The 27,192-nt window shown below is 49.0% G+C and overlaps 1 protein-coding gene across 1 annotated transcript; it reads right to left on the reverse strand.

Annotated features, from left to right (window-relative positions):
* Positions 1–15,647: 15,647 nt before the first annotated feature.
* On the reverse strand, positions 15,648–23,160 carry FLYWCH2 (FLYWCH family member 2). Its single transcript, XM_065893350.1, has 3 exons — positions 23,051–23,160; positions 17,139–17,570; positions 15,648–15,952 (listed from the first exon to the last, which is right to left on the reverse strand). Exons 2-3 carry the CDS (start codon positions 17,467–17,469, stop codon positions 15,849–15,851), a joined length of 435 nt encoding a protein of 144 aa, XP_065749422.1. The 5' UTR covers positions 17,470–17,570; positions 23,051–23,160; the 3' UTR covers positions 15,648–15,848.
* Positions 23,161–27,192: the final 4,032 nt, after the last annotated feature.

The following is a 27,192-nucleotide window of genomic DNA, read 5'->3' on the forward strand; positions in this document are numbered from 1 at the left end:
TGTATTTACAAAATATATTACGTAGAAAGCAAAATCCAGTTAACATATCGGCAAAGACTATGTTTTCTAAGCTAAGGTTTAAAAAAAAAAACACCAAAATATTCCTTAGACCATAACACTGCCTCTAGACCTCAATCCACTTCATTTCTTCTGTCTCAACTCAAGTCTCAAGTCTGGTCACATTTGTTGTTTATTGACTAACTTTATTGTATGTATTTGTGACTTTAAAAAAACCTTAAATAACTGGGAGGAAATATCTCAAAATGTTAAAACTAGTAAGGAAAGCAATTAATTTTTTCCCTTAAATTTCTTTTGTTTTCTCAAAATTGTTTACAAGGTGCATGAACAGTTTACAGTGGGAAAATAGTAAACACTTTCAAGATAAGCTGCATCTCCTTGCTTGGTAATTTTTTTCTTTAACTCCATAACTCTCAGGAAAAGTAGGGATTCCAGTCCTATGCAAGATGTGTCATACAGGAAAATAAAGAGTAATATAGACAGGGGACTTCCCTGATGGTCCAGTGGTTAAGACTCCACACTTCCGATGCAGAGGGGCATGGGTTTGATCCCTGGTTAGGGAACTCAGATCCCACATGCTGCACAGTGCAGCCAAAAAATAAAATAAAATCCAGGGCTTCCCTGGTGGCACAGTGGTTGGGGGTCCGCCTGCCGATGCAGGGGACACGGGTTCATGCCCCGGTCCGGGAAGATCCCACGTTCTGCGGAGCGGCTGGGCCTGTGAGCCATGGCCGCTGAGCCTGCGCATCCGGAGCCTGTGCTCCGCAACGGGAGAGGCCACAGCAGTGAGAGGCCCGTGTACTACCAAAAAAAATTAAAATAAAATAAAATCCAAAGAAATTTTTAAAAAAAGAGTAATATAGATAATGGGACAGAAAAACAAGTGAAAATCAAGTACCTTGCAGTCTGTGTTGTGGGCCTTGCATGGCCTCAAAGACCTTTCCCCCAAGATATCTATTAACCACAAAGGGAAAGATAATGACTTGACAGGGGAGAAATCTCGCGTACACAGCCTTAAGTGCTCAAGGTCAACTTCACCAGTAATAAAACACATCAACACCATGACCTCCTTGATAAGATGCACCAAGGAGGACACAGCAACACCTCTGTAATATTCCTGCCCAGAACGCACACCCCCATGTGGCACCCCCAACCCACATGGAGGGACATTCTACAAAACAACTGACCAGGACACTTTGAAAGTGTCAAGGTCATCTTGGACAAGGAAAGGCTGAGGGCCTGTCACAGACTGGAGGAGACTAAGGAGACACAAGGACAAAATGCAACATGGGATTTTGGAAAAGAAAAAGGACATTAGGGGAAAAGCTGGTGAAATTTGCATACGGTCAATAGTTTAGGTTAATGGTTTTGTACCAACGTGGATTTCCCAGATTTGCTCACTGCACAATGTTAGGTAAGATGCTGACATTCAGGGAGACTGGGTGATGAGTATAGGAAAATTCTTTGTACTTTTTTTTGCAATTTTTAAAAAAGTCTAAAATTAACTCAGAATAAAAGGATTTTGAAAACCCAAGTTTCAAACTTACAGACACAATGGAAGTTGACAGAGAAAATAAATGACCCATAGGCCTCCTGGGTGGAAGGGTCGGGGAGGAGAGGAGGGGACACAAAAGGGATACTCTCTGACCCAGAGCCATGTGGTTGGTCCTCAAGCTGGCACCTGAGCCAGGAACAAAAATCCTATAACATCACGTGTACCTCAAGTATGGGGACCCAACAATCTCCCTTCACCATCATCCCCGCTCTGCTTCTGGGGAAACTGAGGCTCGGGCCTGAAGTGAGTGGCCCAGGACCACACGGGTAGTGAGAGTCAAGCCTTCAGAGCTGCATTGATCAGCCCTACAAACCAGCTATGTTAAGGCTTAGCACTGTGGCTTCCAGCTGATCTGGCCAACCGGAGGCACCATGGGAGACTGGAGGGTGTCCCCGAAGCGACCTGCCTGGGGCGGCTGCTCCAGCTCTGCTGGGTCCCGCCTGCCACCCTGGCTGCTCTGCCGGGCCTCGCTGTGGGGGTGGCATCCCACCACTGCTAATCCCTGGGTCGCTCACCATTTCCCATGTGGCTTCTCAGCTCTTCCACCACCAAGGAGAGCAATGAAATTCCCAGTGAAACCTTACGGTAGTTTCTGTTTTCTCGGGTGGTTTCTGATCACACATGCTTCAAGAGTCCAAAGGACTGTGATCACACATTTCATGTTCACCAAATACCAATGAGGTGCCTGGCACTAGGCGAGGGCTTTGCATGCTTTATTCCATTTTATCTCCCAAATACCCTCATCCATTAAGCCTGCTGTTGTTTCATTCACAGAGGAGGAAACTAAGGCTCACTCTTAGATTCCTGTGACCGAGAGCCAGGCCACTAAAAGACAGAGTCAGCATTCAAAACTCCTGTGTCTGTTTTCAGGGCCTAAACTCTTAATATAAGTTAAAATGGTTCTTTTTAATTTGAGGATTCCAACCCATAGGAATCAACGCAGTAGGTTAAGACTGGTGGTTCTCAGTCACGGTGATCTGCCCACCAGGTGACATCTGGCCAGGTCAGGAGACATTTTTGGTTGTCATAACTAGGGGGTGGGGCAGGCTACTGGCATCTGGTAGGTGGGAGCCAAGGATGCTGCTCAACATCCCACAGTGCCCAGGGCAGCCCCCCACCCCCTCTCCCCAGGAAGGATTTGGTCTAAAATAGCATCAGGGTCAAGGTTGAGAAACCTGCTTAAAAGCAGCGCTTGAAAAATAAAACAGAACAGAAAGAGTGCACCCATATACTGAGGTTAAGTACAGTTTTCATGAAGCTTTTATTTCAATTATTTGTATACGTAATTCTGGTCTCCATAAGAATTACTCGGGGCACTTGGTAAAAATGCAGATGCTTAGAGCACAGGATTCCTGGAGCCCCTCCCTGTTACCTCCCCACCAACCAACCAGAAGAAAATCACATACCCTGCAGCCTCACCCTAAATTTTGCCTATAAAAACTTTTCCCTGAAAATCATCGGAAGTTTGGGGTTTTTGAGCACAAGCCACCCATTCTCCTTGCTTGGCCCTGCAATAACCCTTTCTCTGATATTAAAAAAAAAAAATCAGATGCCTGGATTTCCCATCCAAAATTCTGATGGTGAGTCTGGAGCAAAATTCAAGAATCTGGATTTTTAACAAGTACCCCCTGAGACCCTGGTTCTGGTGGATCATGGACTTGGCTTTGAGAAACACTGGAATAGATGCCCTTGAGGTTAGGTGGCCAGAGGCTAAGTGACCAACTTAATAAGGATTTAAGGTTTTCTTTATGCAGGGCAACACATGAAGTGTTTCACATACATTACCTCGTTTAATCTGTCACATTGTACAGGTTCCCTCATTAATGCATTAAACAGAATCATTAACATTTGTTTATTTTATATCGGTGGGAGAGTCATGATTGCATCTTTTTAAATGATCCTTTAATAACAATTTAACAAGTTTCAGACACCTTAGGATATTTTGGGGACCTCAAGAAGAGTGGAATTTGTCCAAATTTTAAGTAGTACAGGTGAAATCTGGGGGAGAAAGCTCGTTGGGCACGGCTTTAGTACCTTGGGATAACAAATACCAGACTTTTAGAAATCCAATCTGAGGTTCCTCACAGAGACTTCCAGCAAAACAAACTCAAGACGGCCTACGAGGTGAATTAGCATGCCTGCCGCACCTATGTAAATAATCAGGCCCAATCTTACTGGACCAGCCTTATTTCATGCAAAAAATATCTTTCATTGAGATTATGAGGCCATAGGGAAAATTTGTGCTTCAATGGAGAACTGGGTTTTGTCTAGAACACAGCCTTTCAGGTTATACGATTCTAGCCTGTTGTTGCCTTTGAGCTACTTCTGCAGCTCTGCACAGATAACGGAACAAGATAAAATAATTCTATTCTGTAGACACGTTCTCTCTTTCTTGCCATGTAAATAAATACAGATAAGTAAGTAACTTCTCTGGTTTTGCCTCCATTTGCACATTCATGTCACTATTCCTAATCTACAGTCTTCCAGAATCTTTTTTGGAGTCTCCTGCAAACTGGTTTTAAGATCTTACTGCTTCCTTGATCGATGAGTTAAGTAAAAGTTTACACACGTGTTCATTTAGTATCTGTATGAAAGAGTTTTATTTTCTTTGTTTTGGTCTAAGCCTCTGCTTTTCAAATCTCCCTGGTCATTGCTCTTATAATCTTTGGGTTCCAGGCAGCAATTTCAAAAATTACATAGGAAATAACCAATCTGCATTGTGTGTAACAGAAGTGAGCATTATTTTATGAAACTTTTATTTGCAATAAATTTATATATTTGTTCTAGGTGGATTTAAATGTATTTTTAAATTTTTGGATGATCATTGTTTTGAGGTAAATACTTGGGCCCTGATATGTTTTTTCATAATATTCCAGTTTTACTCAGTAAAGATTTATTGAGTTGGCTAGAATATTTTTAAGTCAGGCAGATGTAAATGGAAAGTAGGAGAGCCTCACAGTTTACAGTTGGTTACTCTCTTATGCTGTTTCCCCTCCCCCAAAATTGAGGTACAGAGCAATCTGAGTCCAATACTCAGACTGCCTGCTCAAATAAACCCAACACCCAAGACACACACAATATTACAAACTGTTAGGTGCCTCTCAGACACCAGTGGGTCCAAGCCCTAAGATCCTGAAAGGCAGAGCCTCGCTCAGCAGCTGATGGCGGATCAACAGAATTACCTTCATACACAAGAGTGAGAACCACCATCACTGTCCGCCAACACCCGTCGTTAGCGCTGACTTGCTGGGTGGGAGACCTGGGGCAAATCCCATCACTTCTCTGGGCTCATTTCATCTGTGAAACAGGAAAAGTGGCAAATGAGATACTGTATGTGAAATTCTTCCATAAACTGTGAATCATCATGTAAGAACAAGGAGTACTTTGTCCAGGCCCAGCAGAGGTTCTGAATAGTGGAAGGGGGAGGAGCGAATATCCTGATGTTTGAAAAAGCTCCTGGATGATTCCAAAAGCTGCCCCGCCCCCCACCCCCAGCAAGCTATGAAAATTAGAGGTGCACACTGATTGGCTCACGGACCCTCCTACCATTATGTGCAAAGTCTCTGAGTGTGCATACAGGCATTAGTCCTGGGAGAGGTGAAGGTGGCAGTGATCTCCCTAAAGATTAAGAATTCTATTCCAGGGACTTTCCTGGTGGCACAGTGGTTAGGAATCTGCTTGCCAGTGCAGGGGACAGGGTTTGAGCCCTGGTCCAGGAAGATCCCACATGCCGCGGAGCAACAAAGCCCATGCGCCACAACTACTGAGCCTGCGCTCTAGAGCCCGCAAGCCACAACTACTGAACCCGCGTGCCTAGAGCTGGTGCTCCAAAACAAGAGAAGCCACTGCAATGAGAAGCCCGCGCACCGCAACAAAGAGTAGCCCCCGCTCACCACAACTAGAGATAGCCCGCCCGCAGCAATGAAGACCCAAGGCAGCCAAAAATAAATAAATAAAATAATAATTCTATTCCAAAGCAGGGCTTCTCAACCTTGGCACCACTGACATTTTGCACCAGATAATTCTTTGTTGTGGGGGGTTGTCCTGTGAAATGAAGGATGTTTAGCAGCATCCCTGGCCTCTGCCTGCGAGATGCCAGTAGCAGCCACCAAATCCTGACAACCAACATTGCTGCATGTCCCTTGAGAACCATTGCTCCAAAGCAACTAGAGGCAGAGGACACAGAAAGGGAGATTCCAGCTAATAGTACTCCCAGCCCCAGATCCCCCAACGCCCCTAGAGCACAATCGCGGCTATTTCCATGCCTCCCATATCAGGCCTAATTCGTCCTCACATCTCTGGGCACCTGGTCACACCATCTTCCATGCCTTCCCACCCCACATTACCTCAAGGCTTTGATACCCACCACCTCCTAAATGGCTTTTCTGCCCGGCATCCAGCTGTTCCGATTCTCCCTACGCAGTGCTGAGTTCCTAAAGCTGAAACATTTCCCTCTCCAATAAAAGTAGTGTCCGTCTCCATTATAAACGCTCTATAATCTAGCCTCCACATATGAACTCTTTCCCAAGTCCGACTAGGAGCTTTTGGGAAGAGGAACAAGGTAAACCTGCCTGAATCGCACCAAGTCCTGGAGATGATTTTGGCCCCGAAAAGCATTAATGTCAAAATAATAAAAATATACCCTTTCTTTGGAATTTAAGTTTACACATGATTATCTGTTATTGGACCTCTGCATCCTCCAAAGGTAAGGGGTAACGGAAGTAAAAGACTGGTCGTTAAAGCAAGGGCTTCAAACTGTGGTCAGACTCATTAGGTCCTGAAATCAGTTTAATGGGTTAGCAACAGACTTTTGGAATGGAAAGAACAGAACAGAATAGAATAGAATAGGACAGGACAGGATAGGATAGGTTGGAATTAGAACCCACGTAGAGTAGATCTGGCTGCGTCATGTGAGGTTGGGGTAAAAATCTCCCTTTAAACTTATCGCTCAGTAATCTGCATCTACAGGCGTGTAAAATATATTTCTCACTGTAGGTTGAGTCAAAAAAGTTTGAAAGCCCCAACAGGTAATCTAGGTATGCAGGAGTGGAAGCAGGTGTAACAACAGCAAAAAGTGCAAGGTCACTGGGACCTCCAGAGGCACAAAGACTGGATGGGGCTGGGGTGAATGCCAGGGCGGGGGCAGTACTGGGTGGGGCGGACACGGTAAAGGAAAGGCAAACCCATGTGGGGCTCCCTGACTTGGGATGTGAGGGCTCAGTCCCGGGGTCGGGTGGGTGGAGGGGGGTGAGGAGGAGCGAGGAGAAAGGAGGCTGCGAATTGCAGGTGAAGGACAAGGAGGCGGCCTGAGCGCCGAGACGCAGAGTCCGGGGACACCCCCCTCCGCAGCATCAGCAGTCCTGGGGACCCCCGGGATAGCCCGGCTGGGGGCGCGGCCGCGCCGAGTGACCCGAGACCCTCCCTGACCCGCTGGGGCCCGTCCTCACCGGGCACCGGCCGGGCGGCGACGGCAGCGGGGCCCTCCCTCTCCGGAGACCGAGCCGCGGCGGGTCCTCTGGCCTCGGGCCGCCGCAGCCACAGGCGCCGACCTCGCGGCCCAGGCCCCTCCGGCCACCGCAAGCCGGGTGCCCACTCCCCGCCCCCACCTGCCCTCTCGGGAGCGAGCTCCGTGCCGCGCGCGCCGCCCCGCTGGCCGTAGGGAGCGCGCACCGCCCCGCTGGGTAGCCGGCCTCTAGGAGCGCACTAGAGAGTTCCTAGCAAGCATGCGCAGCGGGGCCTCGGGGAGCCCATTCTTTGGGCAAACCCCATTTCTCCGGGTCTTCCGTGCGCGGTGCCTAGCTGACAGCCGGACCAATCGGCGCTGGGAGGCGGGGCCAGGGCTGGCGAAAAAGGCGGGGCAAGCCCAGGATTGGGCTGCGGCAGCCGGGGACCGAGCTTTGATCTGACCTGAGGCTTGGACGGCGGGGTCGGGGGGTTGGCCTCCGGGGCGGTGGACCCTCACAGAAGAAGAGATTTGGGGGGCTTGAGAACCCCAGACCTGATCCAGGATTTGAGTCTGAGCTCACTGAACGGAAGCGGTCTTTTTTTTTTTTTTTTTTTTTTTTTTTTACGGTACGCGGGCCTCTCACTGTTGTGGCCTCTCCCGTTGCGGAGCATAGGCTCCGGACGCACAGGCTCAGCAGCCATGGCTCACGAGCCTAGCCGCTCCGTGGCACGGACCGGGGCACGAACCCGTGTCCCCTGCATCGGCAGGCGGACCCTCAACCACTGCGCCACCAGGGAAGCCCGGAAGCGGTCATTTAAAAATTTTTTTTAATTTTATTTTTTATACAGCAGGTTCTTATTAGTTATCTGTTTTATACGTATTAGTGTATATATGTCAATCCCAATCTCCCAATTCATCTCACCACCACCACGCCACCACCCCTCTGCCACTTCCTCCCCTTGGTGTCCATACGTTTGTTCTCGACATCTATGTCTCTATTTCTGCCGGACAAACCGTTTCATCTGTGCCATTTTTCTAGGTTCCACGTATATGCGTTAATATACGATATTTGTTTTTCTCTTTCTGACTTACTACGGAAGCGGTCATTTAAATGCATCATTAGGCCCGTCACTTTCGTTAGCCAGCGGAAGGAAATTTCCTATGGACTTCACAGAAACTTTAAAATGACCTATCCCAAAGCTGGGTCAATTTGATTCAAACTAAATAATGATAATAACAGATTATAACTGAGTAAAATAAGAAGCCATGATCGATAGTGATGTAAGTAAGTAAATGGGGAGATGGGAAAGCTCTTACAGTAGAATGCCAACGAATAAATGCAGAAGGAAGGATGTGGAAAATCACCCTTTGGCGACCATCGTAATAATTGATTCGGGCAAAAATTATCAATGGCCGCTAAGACCGGAGGGTGGAAGTTTAACAAGGAACTAGTATTTACATCTTCCCAAAGTACATATTTCCCCACAATACATTTATTAATTACAAGAGGAAAAATATGAATTTTACAGTAGGCAAATGGTCCTCAAAGTGTAGTCTGGGGTTCCTGGAAGTCCCTGTGGGATATTCCAAAGGTTACATGACGTGTAACAGGTTGAATGCCAAAGCACAGATGAGAACCTGTAGTCCTCCATTAAGCCTACATTAAAGAGATTTGCAAAAAAAAAAAAAAAAAAGAACAACGCCATTCTTATAAAATTTCTTTGATTTGGAAAATATAGTGATTTGCATAAAAATATGCTAACACATAAAGGGTTTATTATTGTATCTTTTGGTAACAGATTTATTGGATATAACTCACATACCATAGAGTTCACCCATTTAAAGTGTACCAATTGAATGGTTTTTAATAGATTCACAGAGATGCGGACATCACCACACTCAGTTTTAGAACAATTTCATCACTCCAAAAGAAACCTTTAGCGATCACCCCCAAGTCCCCCATCCTCCCACACTAAGCAACTATTAATCTTTCTGTCTCTATAGATTTGCATATTCTGGACATTTCATTTAAATGGAATCATACAATCATATATCTTTTGTGTGTGGCTTCTTTCACTTAGCCTAGTGTTTTCAGAGTCCATCCATGTTGTAGCATGCCAGTAGTATTTCATTCTTTTTATCGTCAAATAGTATTGCACTGTATGGATATACCCCAATTTGTTTATCCATTCATCTGTTGACTGACGTTTGCATTGTTTCCACTTTTTGGCTACTATGACTAATGCTTCTGTGAACATTATGTGCAAATTTGTGTGGACAGATGTTTTCAATTCTTTTGGGTATACACCTGGAATTGGATTTGCTGGGTCGATGTTTAACCGTTTGAGGAATTGCTAGATTGTCTTCCACAGGGTCTACTCCATTTTACATTCCCACCAGCAGTGTGTGAGGGTTCCAATTTCTCCACATCCCTGTCAACAGTTGTTATTATCTGTCTTTCTGATTACAACCATGCTAATGGATATGAAGTGGCTTTTCGTTGTGGTTTTGATTTGCATTTCCCTGATAGCTAATGATGTTGATCCTCTTCTCAAGTGCTTATTTGACATTTGCCTATCTTCTTTGGAGAAATGTCTATTCAGATCCTTTGCCCATTTTAAAATTGAGTTGTCATTTTATTATTAAGCCTAAAAATTCTTTATATTTATATTCTAGATACACTTCCGTTGTCAGATATATGATTTACAAAATCTTTCTCCCATTCTGTGGGTTTTCTTTTCACTTTATTGCTCCCAGTTAAGATGGTGTCCTTTGAAGCACAAAAGTTCTTAATTTTGATGATGTCCAATTTATCTGTTTTTTCTTTTGTTACTTGTGCTTTTGATGTCACATCTAAGAAACCACTGCCTAATCCAAGTTCACAAAGATTTACCTGTATGTATTCTAAAAAGTTTTATAGTTTAGTTCTTACATTTGGGACTTAGACCCATTTTGAGTTGTTTGTTTGTTTGTTTGTTTTTATGGGCAAAGTAGGGCTCTGATTTCATTCTTTTACATATGGATATCTGAGTTGTGCCATTTGTTGAAAAGACTGTTAATTCCTCTCTGTGATTATTTTGGCTCCCCTGTTGAAAAACAATTAACCATAAATGTGAGGGTTTATTTCTGGACTCTCAATTCTATCCATGGGTCTGTGTTTATTTTGTGCCAGCACTACATTGACTCAATTACTGTTGGTTTGCAGTAAGTTTTGAAATCAGAGAGTGTGAATTCTCCAACTTCGTTCTTTCCCTTTCGTTTTGGGTCCCTTGAGTTTCCAGTTGTCATCTTTCTTGTCAATCTTTTTGAAAATGAATCTTCTTTTAAATTTTACATCATTGCAAACACACTCCATGGCAATTATTTTCAAGTATTCCTGCTTTTTCCACCTAACTGTATATTGTAAAACTCACCGCCCCCATATTATAACCGTATTTACATATGGCTGGCTGCATAGTTTAGTTATTTTCCTATTAGACACTAGTTTCTTTTTTTTATAGGCAAATGTATTTTATAAGATGCCCAGATCTCATTTTTCCCCTCATAATACATCATATAAATTCAGGGGAAACATTTAAACGTTTTTCAGATCACATGATCTGATATAGAATTTCTAACCAGAAGAATCCTCCAACTCAATTTGAAGAAAAAAACTTTTTAAGCATTTTTAAAATTAATTAATTTAGTTTTGGCTGCGTTGGGTCTTCGTTGCTGCGTGAGGGCTTTCTCTAGTTGTGGCGAGTGATGGTCACGCTTCATTGTGGTGTGCGGGCTTCCCATCGTGGTGGCTTCTCTTGTTGCAGAACACGGGCTCTAGGAGCGTGGGCTTCAGTAGTTGCGGCACGCGGGCTCAGCAGTTGTGGACACGTTTCTAAATTTCACTATTGCTGCTGTGACTGGCTTCATTCCTAGCTTTTGGGGAACCTGGGTGAAAAGTATATAGGCATGCTTTGTACACTTGCAGTTTTTCTGTAGGTGTGAAATTATGTCAAAATAAAACGTCAGAAAAAAAAAATCTGCCCCTTTGAGGGGATTCCGTTCGGGGAAAGCATCTTTTTCTGCACTGGTCCAACCCTTGCCCATCTATCCAGCCCTCGCCCATCGGTCCAGCCCCCACTCACAGCGCACAATCACTGCACACTTATTCTCTGATCACCCTGCGCGGTGGGGACCGGGATTGTTCTGGCGCGGGGAGCTGCGGGGCCTGGGGGCTGCTTTCCTGGACACTTGGCGGGTGGCGACCGGAGCGGCCCAGCATCCTCCGAGCGGACACCCGCCCTGCTTCTCGCCTGCCCAGGCGCGACGACGCCCCCGCCTCCCCTCCTGCAGGACGCCCCGGGCCCTCCGCTCACCGCGACCCTCCGCAGCCCCGCGGACTCCTCCCTCCGCCCGCCCTCCTTTGCCCAGCCGGAGCCCCCAGTCTCCCAGTTGGCAGAGTGAAGACGCTGCTCCTCTCTAGAAAACGCCACTACCCTGACACCCCTCCCCTCCGCCTTCCTCCTCTCGCTCTAAAGCTGCTGCTGGAAGTCCCCGCCGCCCCCCTGCCCCTGGGCTCCAGGCAGGTGCAGGTCCAGGTCCCATGGGGCCCTCCTGCCCTGGTCCCCCGCCCGCTCCGCATTTCCACGTTCTCCGTATCCTCCGTCGAATCCCCTCCTTCCCGCGTTCTCCCGCCCCCTTTCCCATCCTTGTTTTCAGTCCTCCGCCTCCCACTGCCTCATCCTCCGCGCCTTCCTCTCGCACCTACGCTCCGCCCAACTCCGACTGCGCGCTCTGGGTCCCCGCACCTCTGCCCCTGCCTGGGCTCCGAGTGCCGTACCCCATCCGCACCCTGCGCCTCTCCGCCCGCTCCCCTGCCAGGTCTCCACCCTGGGCACCTTAGGAGCCCAAGTCCACAAAGACCCCTGCCGTGGTGGCGTTGAGCTTACGTTATGGGGGGTGGGTTGGGGAGAAGCAATAGATAATAATAAACAATGAGTCACATGGGCTCTTAGAAGAGGTACTTGCTGTGGGGCAATCAGACAGGGAGGAGGAGAGGCTGCGACTTGTGTTGGAGTGTCTGAGGACGACGAGGAGTACGGATCTCACCCGCGTTCTTCGGATAGCCGGCCATCTGCCGGATTGTCACTGAGGAATCATCCCTGGCCCCTGCAGAAGGCAAGTTAGAGCCGGTGCCCGGGCCTCAAAGGGCCTGGGTGGGCGTCCGGAATCTGCTGGGCCTGACGGCGTCCGCGCGCGCCTCCTCCCGGCCTCCAGGAGAATCAGCCACACTGAGCCTGGCGGCGGCTGGGGGAACGGGGGCGTGCCTGGACCGGCTCTCCAAGCTAACCAAGGAAAATGCAACCCCCAGGACGCAGAGGTTGTGCACACAAGATGAAGCGGGGGGCGTTATCAATATTTTCTTCTTCTTCTTCTTTTTTAAAATATTTTCTTCTTAATGATATTACCGGATGTTTGCAAGGATGCCTGAGAGCCGGGTATTCACGGGCCGCGGGTGGAATGATAGTGGTTGTGTCCAACCCGTGTGCAGGAATCTCACCCAAGGCTTTTGAAAGGATTGTTACCAACCTGGAAACAACGGATACGTCCAACAATCAGGACTGGTTGGATAAATGATCCACCCATGTAGTGGTACGTTGTAAAATGGACGCTGGAGAGACATTTGTAATACATTAAGAAAAAAATAGGGAATTCCCTGGTGGTCCAGTGGTTAGGACTCCGTGCTTTCACTGCCGGGGTCGGGGTTTGATCCCTGGTCGAGAACTAAAATCCCGCAAGCCACGCAGTGCGGCAAAAAAAAAAAAAAAAAAAAAGGCACTTTATCACTCCAATTTTCTGAATATAAAAAATATTTATCATAGACTTATCTCTAGATGGTGGAATTATTGTAGATTTTGTAATTTTTTTTCATAATATTTTCTGTTTATGTTCATGACCATGAATTACGTTTTTTTGTTTGTTTTTTAGCTTGAAGGAAAGACCAATGCAAGATATATTTTTAAAGTAAGTGTAGGGACTTCCCTGGTGGTGTAGTGGATAAGACGCTGCGCTCCCAACGCAGGGAGCCTGGGTTCTATCCCTGGTTGGGGAGCTAGATTCCACATTCATGCCACAACTAAGGAGCCCATGTGCTGCAACTAAGACCCGGTGCAGCCAAATAAATAAATATTTAAAAAATAAGTGTACAGTAGTCATCCTATTTACTTTTTATCCCCATCATAATTAATGCCCCCACCCACCCACTCACTGAGTGCAGAGACTCAGAACTGGTATCAATCTGCCACTTCTGAGGGATTTCTGCTCCGTTGACCCTGGTGGGAACCACTCTTGACCGACAGGAACACACCTGTCCAGCAGGATGCCAACTGTGTGAACTGGAAGGCCACTTGCCCCCAGCTGCCTTCTCCCCTTGGATTCTCCTCCTGGTGGATGGCACTGTCATCCCGGGCTGGGCAGGCCAGTCTTCCCTCAAACACTGTCCCCCAAAAGAGGCCTTCACTGAGCCCTTCTCGGTCCCCTTCTAGCATCTCCCATCTCCCCTCCCTTTTCTCTCTCCCGGGCTGTGGTGGTGCCCTCACCGGCCTCTCCGCTCCCACTTGGGACCCCCTCCAGTCTGTTCTCCTCAGGGCACCAAGGGAGTTTTATAAAACGACACTGACCACATTCCTCCTCTGCGTAAATCCGTCCCAACCTCCTACTACCCGTGATGAGCCTGGAACCCACCTGTGGCCTCAAGGCCCTGGGCCAGTAGCCTCTGCCAACCATTCCTGCCTCATGGCCTTCCTGTCCTACTCCGTCTGGGCTCACTCCTCCTAAGCCCGCCCTCTTCACCTTTCAGCTCCCTCCACAGGGCTTCCTCAGGCACCTGTCATATGCTGAGGAGCTCCTGGTCCTCTCCTGGGCAGCCCTTAGCCCCAGATTTCATGGACTCATCAGCAGGAAGTCCTGTGTCTCCTGTCTACCTCTGGGAGGCTGGGGTTGTGACCTGTTTACCACTAGGTCCTGTGTACCCTGCTCTGGGCAGACATTAAGGTCCTCAAGAAGTGATGAGGCAAGAAAGCGGCAGGACTAGGAGGGAGAGGGAGGGTGAATCTAGGTGAGGGATATGTGGTGTTGCCTGCATGTTCCTTCAACTTTTATGGGAGTTTGAAATGTTTCAAAATTTAAAAAATAAGAAAAGCTTAACACCTCTGGATCCAGTGTATGAGCTCCCTGCCTGGCTTGGCAGTGGCTTCCCACCCTCCTGGCAAATGACGGGCACCACAGGCCGCTTGAGCCCCCGGAGGAAGGTGCACCCTTCCTGTGCCCCCACCCAGCCTCCAGGGGCCACCTAGTCAACCAGGCCCCCTCACTGGGGATCCAAGCGCCACCCCCACCCCAGGCTCCCACGGCAGCTGCAGAAGGGGTCGATGGTGCCACAGCAAAATACAGGGGAGTGGACGCAGCGGTGACCCTGCCCAGGCCAGGACTGCCTGGAGTCCAGGATGAGTGGCAGGGGTCGAGGCTGGCCAGCCCCTCTCCCCACCTCCTCTACTCCATGCCTCCTCCACCACCAAATGTTAAACCAGAGCAAGCCCTCAGGCGGTCTCCTGAACCGACAGATCCAGCCCTCCAGGATGACTCAGAGCCTCAGGAAAGGAGAAATCTTGTGGGGGATGGGAATCTATTTAAATATAGAATTCAGACAAAACAACTTTTCAAGTTATGGTTACAGAATATAATTGTTACAGACAACCATGCTGTAAAAATAACAGCAAAATGGAGAGTTGGGCGCTGCGGATGTGCTGCGTAACTCACTTTTCCCAAGAGGGAGTCAACAGATACTGATTAAATTTGGAAAATGTTTGAAAACATAAGTCCTCTAAACTCTACTTTTAAAAAATAATCCATTTCCTTTCGCCCAAAGGCAGTTTTCAAATGATGAGGACCACGTGGGCTGAAGCGACTTGAGGCCGATGCCTTTTCTCAGGGGACCCCGACTTATGGTTGAAGGAGGGGAACAGTGTTTCTTCATCTTTCCCTCCAGCAGGGCAGCACCCAGGGGACCTGAGGAGGGGCTCAGGCTCCCAGGAATCTCCCTCAGCCCCCAAACCACCCAGAAGGAACATGGCAGGGGCACAATACACTTCTGTCAGGCGTGCCCCCTCACACCGCAAGTTCACCTCCTCAGCAGAACCTTGGGCTGCCGTGGACATCAGGGCCCCTGTGCATAGGGGCTGTCAGTCCTGTGTGGCTCCCTGGAGGAGGTGGCCTTTATGAGGGTCCAGCAGGAAGAAGCAGGCTGAGGCCTCCTGGGAACTGGCCCTGGAAGGAGAGCCAGGGAGGGGCAGGATTGGCTTCCCAGGGGTTCAGGGCTGGACACCAAAGGCAGCAGAAAGTGGAAACCTCAGAGACTCCACCTAGTCTCTGAGTCAGTGGTCGGGTTTTCCAGGCTGAGGAGGCCCTGGGGGATGGAGGCCGCTGGAGAGCCCTCCTGGGCCTGAGAGATGACCCAGGCCAGGAAGCCCTGGAGCAGGGCCAGGTAAGGGCTGGTGGGGGTTGGGGAGGCTCAGGAGCAGGGGGGTGGGGATTGGAGCTGGGACCTCAAAGGACCCAGAATCATGGAATTTTAAAAACCTACCCGTGGTGGGATCTAGTGTACAGCTTCTTTTATTCTCTTTTTAATTTTTTTTTTCTGCTTACAAAAGTAAATTATGCTTGATCAGAAAAAGATTACAATGTTGAAAGTGAAAATCAGTCAGCGGCTGGGCCGCAGGCAGAAGCCCAGTGGAACGTGTAGAAGTTGCAGCCAAGTTCACTGACCCAGCCAGGATGCACCCTCAGTTGTCAGGGCTACGGGTCCTCCCTGGACACGATGGGGCCCATGGTGGACTCCTCCCCATCCACCAAGGGACTGGGGGCAGGCTGTCCTGCCAACCTTCCATCTTCTTTTCCGTCTGGAAGAGAAGGGGATGGGTCAGGCTGTTGTCAAAGGAAAAGGGGGAAGGGGTGGGGGGCAAACCTGGGGGTCCCAGCTGCCAGAGCAGGGGCAGGGATTGCTGACTCCAGAGACATGCTCCCAAAGGCCACTGGCCCAGGGACACAGAGGCTGTTTCCAGGAAACTTTGGGCCAAATCTGGGCTGAGCATCAGGAAGCTGCTGCTCCGTCCCCGCTGCCTGGCCCAGGACGGGGCAGGAGGTGGGGAGGGCTGTGGACAGGTCTGGAGGTAAAGACAGAGAGGCAGGTTGAGAGGTGTTGACTGCCCATGAGCACCTGCCCAGGGGAGCCCATGGGGCCAAGCTGCAGCCCTTGTTCCGCTCTTCATCTCTCCATCTGAGGAAGGATGACTTTGTCCTGATTCTCACAAAGGTGCCATATGGGGTGGGGTCCATATGGCCCCAGAGCCTGCCTGATCTGAGAAGTGAGCAGAGGTCTCAGTTGGGATAGAAATGGCCTGTCCCATCCAGCTCAGCTGGAAGAATGGGCTCTGAGCCAGAGGGGGCCCCCCCATCCTTTGCAGTGAGCTAGCTGGTGGTCTCAGGGTGGTGACTTGGCCCTTCTGAGCCCTGCCTCCACACAGATACTGAGGACAGAACCCTCTCTGCACTGGGCAGAGGCAGGTGGACATGAGGAGGCACTTGGAGCAGAACAGGCTGGTGGAAGGGCTCAAGGGTGAGCCAGGCCCGCTGCAGAGGGGCCTCCAGGCTCTGGGGTCCCTGACTCCAGCAGGCGATGGAGCCTGAGGGGTCCCTCAGGTCCCCTGAGAACTCTAGGCTTGTGGCTGGGGATGCCCCTATCTCATGAAAAACACATAAGAGTAGACACGGAGAGAAATAGGCCCAGGAACACAGACATATAAGAACCCACACAAACTTACTCTCCTAGGCAAATACACACATAGGGAGACAGAACCTTAGAGAAACACACGCACACACACACACGCACACACACACACGGAGGCCTATAGACACGCAGAGATTCACACTGAGATAATGTAGACAGATGCACGCAGAAATGTTCACAGCACACACATACTCCCCTGAGCCAGCCAAGCCTGCTGTCCCCCTGGCTGCCCAGGTGACAGGGGACTTCGGCCCCAGGAAGGTCTTGCTCCCGCCCTGCTCGCTGGGCTGGGGCCTCACCTGTGTCCAGCTTGCTGCGTTTTTGCTCAGGCTCCTGGGGGGCGGCCTCGATGGCCCGCTGAGCCTCGGGATGGATCTTGAGGAGGGCTTTGGCAAGGGTGGCGGGGCCGGGCACCCCCAGGGACATGATGCAGTGCACTCCTTTGCGCTTGGCCCCCGCCACTTTGGCACTGTCCTTGGAGGCCGTCAGCAGCACCAGTTTGGAGAACTTTCTGGGCTTCCTGGGGGCTGCGGGGACGACATCTGTGCCCGGCTCAGGGGACTCAGGGGAGGGCTCCTGGCCGGCCTTCACGCTCTCGCCCTCCTGCTCACTGGGCTCGGGCAGGGGCATTCCGGGACCGATGGCCTGGCCCCCAGGCCACGCTCAGGCCCCAGCAGATGGACTTCTCCTCCACCTCCCTGGAAGGAACCCAGCAGTTCAAGGGCTCCGTCCTAAGGCAGGAGGCAAAATCTCATTAGTGGAGGTGCCCTTAGGCCTGGGTTCAGGAATCTGGGCTGGAGGTTGGGGCAGATGGGGCTGCCTCGGTGCCCCCGGGAAAGGACCTGAATGGAGCCAGAGAACCCTGGGCTGGTGCTTCTGCTCTCTTGGTAGCCTTGGGTCCGTCACCTCCCCCAGCCAAACCTCACTTTCCCATCTGCAAAATGTGCCCAAAACAGGGCTCTCAAGGGGTTACTGGGGTGACCAAGGTGCTGACAGCTGAGTTACTAGGAATCCAGGCCCACAGGTGCTGAGCACGGGGTGAAGTGCTTCTACAGGTTTTTCCACTTAACCTTCAGCCCCCCCCCCATGTTATTGAAAGTTGATCTTTCTCATTGACCCAGGTTACAGATGAGGACACCGAGGCATGCAGCCACGAAGGCAGAGCTGAGAGTCCAGTCGAGGTGGGTCCAGAGCCCGCCCGTACAGCACCTGGGGTACCTTGTCCAGGATAATGGACACCCATCTTCCTGAGCACCAGTCTTCAGGGAAAAGTACTTTGGGGACATGAGCTCAGGTCACTGATACTCCCAGAATGCCCGGTGCCCTTCACCCTGACACTGTGTCACCAGGAACATGGGCTGGGCCCTGGGAGGCAGAGCTCTCCAGATTTACAACTAGATCCGGCCCCCATCCCAGGCCAGAGGCCCCAGGGCACCCAGTGCTAGGGGACACTAGGACCCCACGAGGGCAGTGACCTTGTGTCTGAGCTGGTGCTGGCTCTGCCTCAGCTGAGTGGGTACAGGGCTGTGGAGGTGTCCAGAGAATCCGTGGTCACTGAGGGCTCTCTGGCTTCTGGTCTGGAGAAGCAGAAAGGATGGATGACAGGGAATTCCCTGGTGGTCCAATGATTAGGACTCTGTACTTTCACTGCCAGGGGCCCGGGTTCAATGTCTGGTCAGGGAACTAGGATCCCACAAGCCACATGGCATGGCCAAAAAAAAAAAGAAAAAAAAATGGATGACGGGCAGCGCTGGCCTGGAGACCGGGGCTCTGGGGCATCAGTGTGGGCTAGCTGTTTTGTCTGTTGGGGGTGATTGGGTGGTGGGCAGATGGCGGGGTCTTTCTCAGTTTCCAGTTTAGCCCAGAAACAAGATTGCCGCCTTGGCAGACATCTCACCCTCCCTGTCCAGGACTCAGGCAGCACCGAGGCCCGTATACTCTTACTTGGCCCCCTAGACCTGTTTCTCCAACCTGGCTTTTAGTTGTGTTTCTCTGGGCCCCTCCAATGCACATGGCTTGAGGTGTCCATGCTCTGCACCTCAAAGTCTTCGAAGACCCCTTCATCCATGAGAGGAGCCTGAGGTGCAAGGCCAGTGCATGGTTGGGGTGCCTTGCCCCCTGCAAGCTCCCCTTCTCAGTCAACTAGACATGAAAGCAGAGACCTGACAACTAGACACGAAAGCAGAGACCTCCCAACTGCGACAGAGGAGGACCCCCACCTCCAGTGGGTGTAGCCTCAGGTAAATGCTTCCTGGTAGCAAGTCACCTGACCACAGGCACCCCTGGGATTGATGTCTCATTATCCCTCCTGTCCCTGGTCCAGCCCCTGGATAAGCTAACCCCTACTCCTCCCATGTGGTCCTTCCCAGCTCTGCCCATCCTGCCCCACAGGGCAGGCAACATGGTGGTACCTGGGACCTGGGGGGACATGGGGCCCAGCAGAAAAGACACTGCCTACCCCCCACCCCCCACCCCGACCCAGAGAACCACTCTGGGCAGGAAAGGGTTATGGTGGGAAGCCCCACCCACAGGACCCTGCCCCCACACCCTGACTGGCCTGGTGTACAACCCTGGCCAGCAGCCCACACCTGTGGTCCAGGGATGAAACTCCAGGTGGTTGGACCCCTTTCTCACATCATAAAAATAATTAACTCTAAATGACCATAGACTTAATTATGAGAGCTAGTGATAAAACTCTTAAAAAAAATAAGAAACGAGTAAATCTTCCTGACCTTGGATTAGGCAAAGCTTTCTTCAGTACGACACTAAAAGTACAGGTAACCAAAAAAGAAACACAAAAATTTGACTTCATCAAAATTTAAAACTTTTTTGAGTCAAAGGACACCATCAAGAGAATTAAAAGGCAGCCCATAGGATGGGAGAACATTTTTGCAGATCATACATCTGATAAGGGACTTGTATCTAGAATTTATAAAGAACACATAACTCAGTAATAAAAAGACAAATAACTCAATTTTTAAAATGGGCAAAGGATCTGAATAGGCCTTTCTCCAAAGAAAATATACAAGTGGCCAGTAAGCACAAGATGTTCAACATCATTAGTCATGAGGGAAATGCAGATCAAACTATAATGAGATACTATTTCACACTACTAGAATGGATCTAATAAAACAAAACAAAAAAACCAGACAATAACAAGTGTTGGTGAGGATGAGGAGAAAATGGAACCCTCATACCCTGCTGGTGGGGATGTAAATAGTGCAGCCACTTTGGAAAACAGTCTGATGATTTCTCAAAAGGTTAAACATAGAATTACCATATGATCCAGCAATTCCACTCCTAAGTGTATCCCCAAGAGAAATGGAAACTGATGTCTACATAAAAACTTGTACATGAATATTTGCAGCAGCATTATTCATAGATGCCAAAAAGTGAAAGAGCCCAAATATCTATCAACAGATAAATGAATAAATGTGATGTATCCACACAATGGAATATTATTTGATAATTAAAAAAATTCATGCCACGACATGGGTGAACCTTGGAAAAATTAGCTAAGTGAAAGAAGCCAGTCATGAAAGATCACATATTATACACTCCATTTCTATAAAATGACCTGGAGTCTATAGAAAATCTATAGAGTAGAAAAATCCATAGAGACAGAAAGTAGATTTGTGATTGTCTAGGGCTGGGGGTGGGAGGGATGGGGACCAGAAGAGTGAGGAGTGAATTCTAGTATGTATGGGGTTTCTGGGGTGATGAAAAAGTTCTAAAACTGATTGTGGTGATGGCTGCACAACTTGGTGAATTTCCTAAAAGCCATTGAATTGTACATTGTGAGTGAGTGAATTGCATGGTATGTAAATTATCTCAATAAAACTTATGTATTGAGAAAAGAGAAATTAAGTCTATAATCAGTGGTTTCCCCACTTCATGATACCTAAGAATCACCCAGAATTCTTGTTAAAAATGCACAGTTCTGGACTCCTCCACCCCCAGACTTCTTTCTCAGTGGGTCTGGAGAGGGACCTGAGAATCTACATTTTTTTTTTTTTTTTTTACCAGTACCCTATTTGATTCTGATACTTTGTGAAAAATGGATGATGCCATGGGCCCTCTGTTTAAGAAGTTTCTAATTTCTAGTTCATAGCTGAACTGTTTTTCCACCACTCCACATACAGGGGTGGACAGTTCCTCAGGCTGGATCAGTCTCTTTTCTGGATTCATCCCTAACCTTCTAGCAATTTATTTTTGAGATGTGAATGGAAGAGTTGACAGGCAGCTATTTTAAGCCTAAAACATCTATTTTGAAAATTAACTTTTTACTCAATAAAAGTTCATTGAATTAACAGAATTTTTAGAAGTGAAGCAGAAATGAATTAAAAAGATCAAAAGGCTTAATAGTTTACCTTACTTCACTCACTTTACACCCTCCACCTGCATCCCCAGTCGGATGGTTTGATATTGCTATGGGTCTCCAGTCACCCATTTACCCTAGCCAGCTGTCATGATATTGTAAGATGGCTCAGTGTAAACCCCAAACCACACAATGTTAAGAACTGGCAGGAGCTTCTTAGACACCTTGGGAGGCAGAATAATGCCTCCCCGCTGCCCATCGCTAAAGCTGTCTAGGTCCTGATCCCTGGAACCTGTAAATATGTTACCTTACATGGCAAAGGGGGAATTAAGTTTGCAGATGGCGTGAAGGTTACTAAACTAGGAGATTATCTTGGATTGTCCAGGTGGTTCCATCACAATCACAACGATCCTAAAAAGCAGGAAACGCAGGTAGAAGAGTCAGAAAAAGTGGTGTGATGATGGAGGCAGGGTCAGCGAGAGGAGAGATTCGATGTTGCTGGCATTGAAGGTGGAGGGAGGGGGATATGAGCCAAGGAATGCTGGAGGCTTCTAGAAAAGACAAAGAAACAGACTGTCTCTCCTAGAGTCCCCTGGAAGGGTTACAGCCCTGCCCACACCTTGATTTTAACCCAGTGAGGCCCATGTCAGACCTCTGACCTCCAGCACTGCATGACTTTTACAAAGCTGTGTTGTTTTAATCCACTAAATTTGTGGTAATTTGTTATGGCAGCAGTAGGTAACTAATACGAGGTCCAATCCCTTGATGGTGAGGTTCTGAAAGCCAGGATCATGGGAATTACCTGGCGGTCCAGTGGTTAGAACTCCCTGTTCTCACTGCCGAGGGCGCAGGTTCGATCCCTGATTGGGGAACTAAAATCCCACAAATGGCGTGGCCAAAAAAAAAAAAAAAAAAAGAAAGCCAGGATCATTGCCTGGAAACTGATGATGGATTAACAGAATTACCATTACCTTCATATGTATGGGAGAGAAATACCATCAATGTCCACCAACACCTGCATTCTCAGCTAAGAGGCCAACCCCTTACACTCTCTGGGCTGGTTTCACCTATGTAATGGGAGTAGTGGTGAACTTCGCAGGGGCTCTCAAGAGCAGGCAGGCAGGCAAGGGTGAAGTCTTCAAGTTACCAGTGATACTGACAGATGCCCCTTCTATAATTGCTGTCCCATGTGGTTCTTGGAGGGCTGCTCGTGGGATGATGGACCCACTTAGATATGCAGGTACACATCCTTACAGAGAGATTTTCAAAGCAGCAGTAAGACCCAGAATGGGTCAACAACTGCTACTCTATAGTGTGCAGGGAACAGCTTCCCCAAAGTGGGAATTTCATGTAATGGCACCTCTTTACCCTAATCACCATGGCTTGGAATCTTAGTTACTTTTACTCCTCCTTACCCACTGCAATTTGTCCTAAGACCTGTCTATGCTGCGCCCAAATGGCCCCTGCTCCCCGCCTCTCTCCTCTCGCATCATTACCGCCACCTCCTAAGCCTCCGGAGTGCCTCCCCCGCCCCAACATCTCAGACCTCCAACTGCCATCCCTGCGAGCATCTCTAGAGCCACAAGGATGGGACGGGACTGGGGATGGGTGCAGGGCGGGGGCAGTACTGGGCGGGGCGGACACGGTCAAGGAAAGGCAGACCAATGTGGGGCTCCCTGACTTGGGGTGTGAGGGCTCAGTCCTGGGGTAGGGTGGGTGGGGGAAGGACGAGCGAGGAGAAGAGCTGAATCGCTGGTGAAGGACAAGGAGGCGGCCTGAGCGCTGGGATGCAGAGCTGGGGGGCACCCCCCAGCATCAGCAGCCCTTGGGGATCCCCAGAGGAGCCCGGCAGGGACCCGAGACCCTCCCCGATCCGCTGGGGCCCGTCCTCACCGGGCACCGGCCGGTCGGCGACGGCAGCGGGGCCCTCCCTCTCCGGAGACCGAGCCGCGGCAGGTCCCTCAGCCTCCGTGCCTGGGGCCCCCGTCTGGGTTCGGGCAGTCACCTCAAGCTGGGGTCACGGAGCGAGCATGCGCAGCAGGGCTTGTGGGGGCCCATTCCTTGAGCTAGCTCGATTTCTCCGGGTCTTCCCCTCGCGGGGCAGAACTGGCGGCCTGACCAATCCCGTGCGGGGGCGGAGCCAGGGCTCGCGAGGGGGCAGGACCATGCCGTTATTGGGCGGTGGCCCCCGGGGGGCGGGGTTCAGCCTTCCAGTGGCCAGACTTCGAGTTTTGGGCGGGGCTCTCCCAGGACAAGGTGGGTGGGTTTAACTGAGACCACCCGACCTCCCCCAGTGTTTGACCTTGGCTCCACGCAGAGGAAGTCACAGCATTTGTTTAAAGGCCTCGATCGTCTCCGTCGTTCTCGTGAGCGAGCAGAGGGAAGAACTTTCAGTATGCTCATCAAATCTACTGATTCCGCTCCGCCCAGCATCCCTGAGGACGCAGCATTTTTGCCATTGGTCCCTCCCCGACCCTCGGTCCAGCCCTCGCCATTGGCCCCTCCCTCGTTATTGGTGCTCCCCCACCCTCCCCCGCCACAGGTGCAGACCTCGTCCATCATCCCGGCCTTCGCCCATCGGTCCAGCCCGCACTCACAGCACACAGTCACTGCACACTGATTCTCTGACTACCCTGGGCGGTGGAGACCGGGATTGCTCCCACACGGGGAGCTGCGGGGCCTGGGGGCTGCTTTCCTGGACACTTGGCGTGTGGCGATCAGAGTGGCCCAGCATCCTCCGAGCTGACACCCGCCCTGCCTCTCACCCGCCTCCCCTCCTGCACGGCGCCCCGGGCCCTCCGCTCACTGCGACCCTCCGCAGCCCTCCGCCCGTCCCCCTTCGCCCCGCTAGAGCCCCCACTCTTTTAGCTGCGCGTCCTAACGTTGGCAGAATGAAGACGCTGCTGCTCTCTAGAAAACGTCACTCCCCGGACACCCCTCTTCTTCTCCTCCTTTCTTTCTCTTGCTCTAAAGCTGCTCCTGGGCTCCCAGCAGGTGCAGGTCCAGGTGCCATGAGGCCTGCCTGACCCGGACTTCAGGCATTTCCCACGTTCTCCGCATCTTCTGCATCCGCCGTGTCCTCCAGTTCTCCCGCGTTCTCCTGTATCCTCCTCCTCAAGTCCAAATATCAGCAGAACCTGCAACTGCCTCTACAAAGGCTCCTAGCTCCCTCCTCCCCCGCCTCACCCCGCCACCGCCGCCCTGGCTCTGCAGATCCCTGATCACCACCCTCGGTTCAGCAGCCACGGCTTCCACCGAACTCCAATCCTTTCTCCAGGGGCCAGGTCATTTCCTGGGTATTCTTCAGAGTCATTCAAAGGCCTTCATGAATTTATTTGCCATTATCTATTAATAATCCACTAACTACTGGTTGTTTCTAATTTTATTACGTTATAAATATCTTTGTATCTAAATTCCTGACATCTGATTATTCCCTTTCTTGAAATTTCAAAAAATAGTAAAAGAAGGCAAATGTCTTAAGAGCTTTTTATTTTATTTTTGATAAGTTTTTTAAAAAATTATTTATTCATTTTTGTCTGCATTGGTTCTTCGTTGCTGCGCGCGGGCTTTTTCTAGTTGTTGCGAGCGGGGGCTACTCTTGGTTGTGGTGCGCGGGCTTCTCATTGCGGTGGCTTCTCCTGTTGCAGAACATGGGCTCTAGGCACGCGGGCTTCAGTAGTTGTGGCACGAGGGCTCAGTAGTTGTGGCTCGCAAGCTCTAGAGCACAAGCACACTAGTTGTGGCACACGGGCTTAGTTGCAGCATATGGGATCTTCCCGAACCAGGGATCAAACCCTTGTCCTCTGCATTGGCAGGCGGATTCTTAACCACTGTGTCACCAGGGAAGTCCATAAGAGCTTTTTAAACATGTTGCCAGATTGTCCCCAAGGAAGTGCACAAGCTTGGAGTCAGATGCCTGTGTTCAAATCCCAGCTCTGGCGTTAGCTTGCTGTATGACAAGCAACTGCTTCCCTGTCTCTCAGTTTTCTCATCTGATAAATGGGTATAATAACATCACTTACCTCATGGAGTCATTGTTAGAATTCACAGAGTATTATCCTGTGGGTCGTGGGTTCCAACATTTATATTCCGTAGTCCAGCGGTTCTCAGGCTTTTTGGTCTCAGGACCCCTTTAAAGAGTGATTATACTCTTTAAATTATTGAGCAGCTTGAAGAGCTTTTGGTTGTGTAGGTTACATCTATCAATGTTTACAATATCAGAAATTTAACATGAGAATTTAAAATAGCAATAATAAATTCACTGCATAACTGTATCTTCAAACCAAAAATGAGTGAGAAGAGTGGCAATGTTCTACATTAAAAAAAAAAATCTGTTTGGGGACTTCCCTGGTTGTCCAATGGTTAAGACTCCTCACTCCCACCGCAGGGGACACGGATTCGATCCCTGGTCGCGGAACTAAGATCCCGTGTGGTATGGCCAAAAAAAGAAGAAAAAAATCTATTTAATATCACGTTTGAGAAAAGACAGCTGGGTTCGCATATCTGTGTCTGCCTTCACTCTATTGGGATACGCTGCTTTGGTTGAAGTACGTGAAGAAAATTTAGCTTCACATATAAAAAACTGGAAAAGGAAGGAATATTTTAATATCCTTTTCAGATAATTGTAGATATTCTTCTTTGATACTACACCAACACTCAAAACATGGTAGTTTTTTGAAGGTTAGTTGCAACATGGAATCTGAGATGTTATCAGTGAGCTTTTTGTGTTCTATTACATGAAAATCCATTGATCTGTCTTGCACTTTGAAAGGCTCTTTTACCCTCATGTGATTTCATAAATCATGTGTTGGTCTTTTCGAAAATATTTGTTCATTGACTTATACAGATCTTGCAAATGTTGACACATCTCATTATACAATATAAATAAAATGTATAACATTCATTAATACTGCCACCAATCTTAACACAAAAGTCTGGCAATATTGGGAAGCTGTGAAGCTAAAGGTGGCATACAAGTTTTCCAAAATTGTACTTTTTGCCAGAAGACTTAGAATTTTATCATTGGCAATAAATTCTGTCAGTTTGGTGTCACTGCCTTGATTCACACTAAGAGTCACCATTGCTTCTGCATCATCAGTGCAAAGTCATCACAGTGAAAAAGGCAAACATTGTCTCAGTATTACTATGAAAATAATCATGGATCTTCTGAAAAGTCTTTGGGAACCCCCAGGGGCCACCAGAACACACCTTGAGAACAGCTGCACTTTCATTTTTCTATTATCTTGTTCATCTTTTTCTTACTGATTTAAGAAACATTTTTATTGAACTCAGATTAACCCTAGTGTTCCACATGTGATGGAAATATTTTATTATTTACATTTGGTGGGGGAGGAGGTTGGGAAAATAGGTGTATGATAGGTGTGTGTGTTTACACATCTGAATCTTTATTTATTTGTTTGTTTGTTTGTTTATTTTTTGGTGGCACCTCGCAGCTTGTGGGATCTTAGTTTCCCAACCAGGGATTGAACCCGTGTCCTTGGCAGTGAAAGCACAGAGTCCTAACCACTGGACCACCAGGGAATTCCCTACACAGCTGCATCTAGCGGTCTTTTCCAATTTGAGTTTCTCTGTTTTTTAAAATTATCCTAAGCAAGTTCTTCCCATACTTACTTGAATAAATACTGGATAGTTTCTGTATTAGTTTGTCAGAGATGCTGAACAAGGTATCACAAACTGAGTGGCTTAAACAACAGAAAATTTTTCCTGGTAGTTCTGGAAGCCAGAAGTTTGAGATCAAGGTGTGGATTGGGTGGGCTCCTTCTGAGGGCTGGGAGGGAGAATCTGTTCCAGGCCTCTCTCCTTGGCTTCTAGATGCATTACCCTGATCTCTGCTTTGTCTGCACACAGTGTTCTCCCCATGTGCATTTCCGTGTTCAGATTTCCCCTTTTTAAAAGGACACCTGTCGTTTCGGTTGTGTCCACCCTAATGACTTCACCTAACTCAATCATCTGCAAAGACCCTGTTTCTAAACAAGGTCACATTCACAGGCACTGGGGATTAGGACTTAAACTTC

This window comes from Phocoena phocoena, chromosome 15, assembly GCF_963924675.1.
Source record: "Phocoena phocoena chromosome 15, mPhoPho1.1, whole genome shotgun sequence".
Lineage (NCBI taxonomy): Eukaryota > Metazoa > Chordata > Mammalia > Artiodactyla > Phocoenidae > Phocoena > Phocoena phocoena.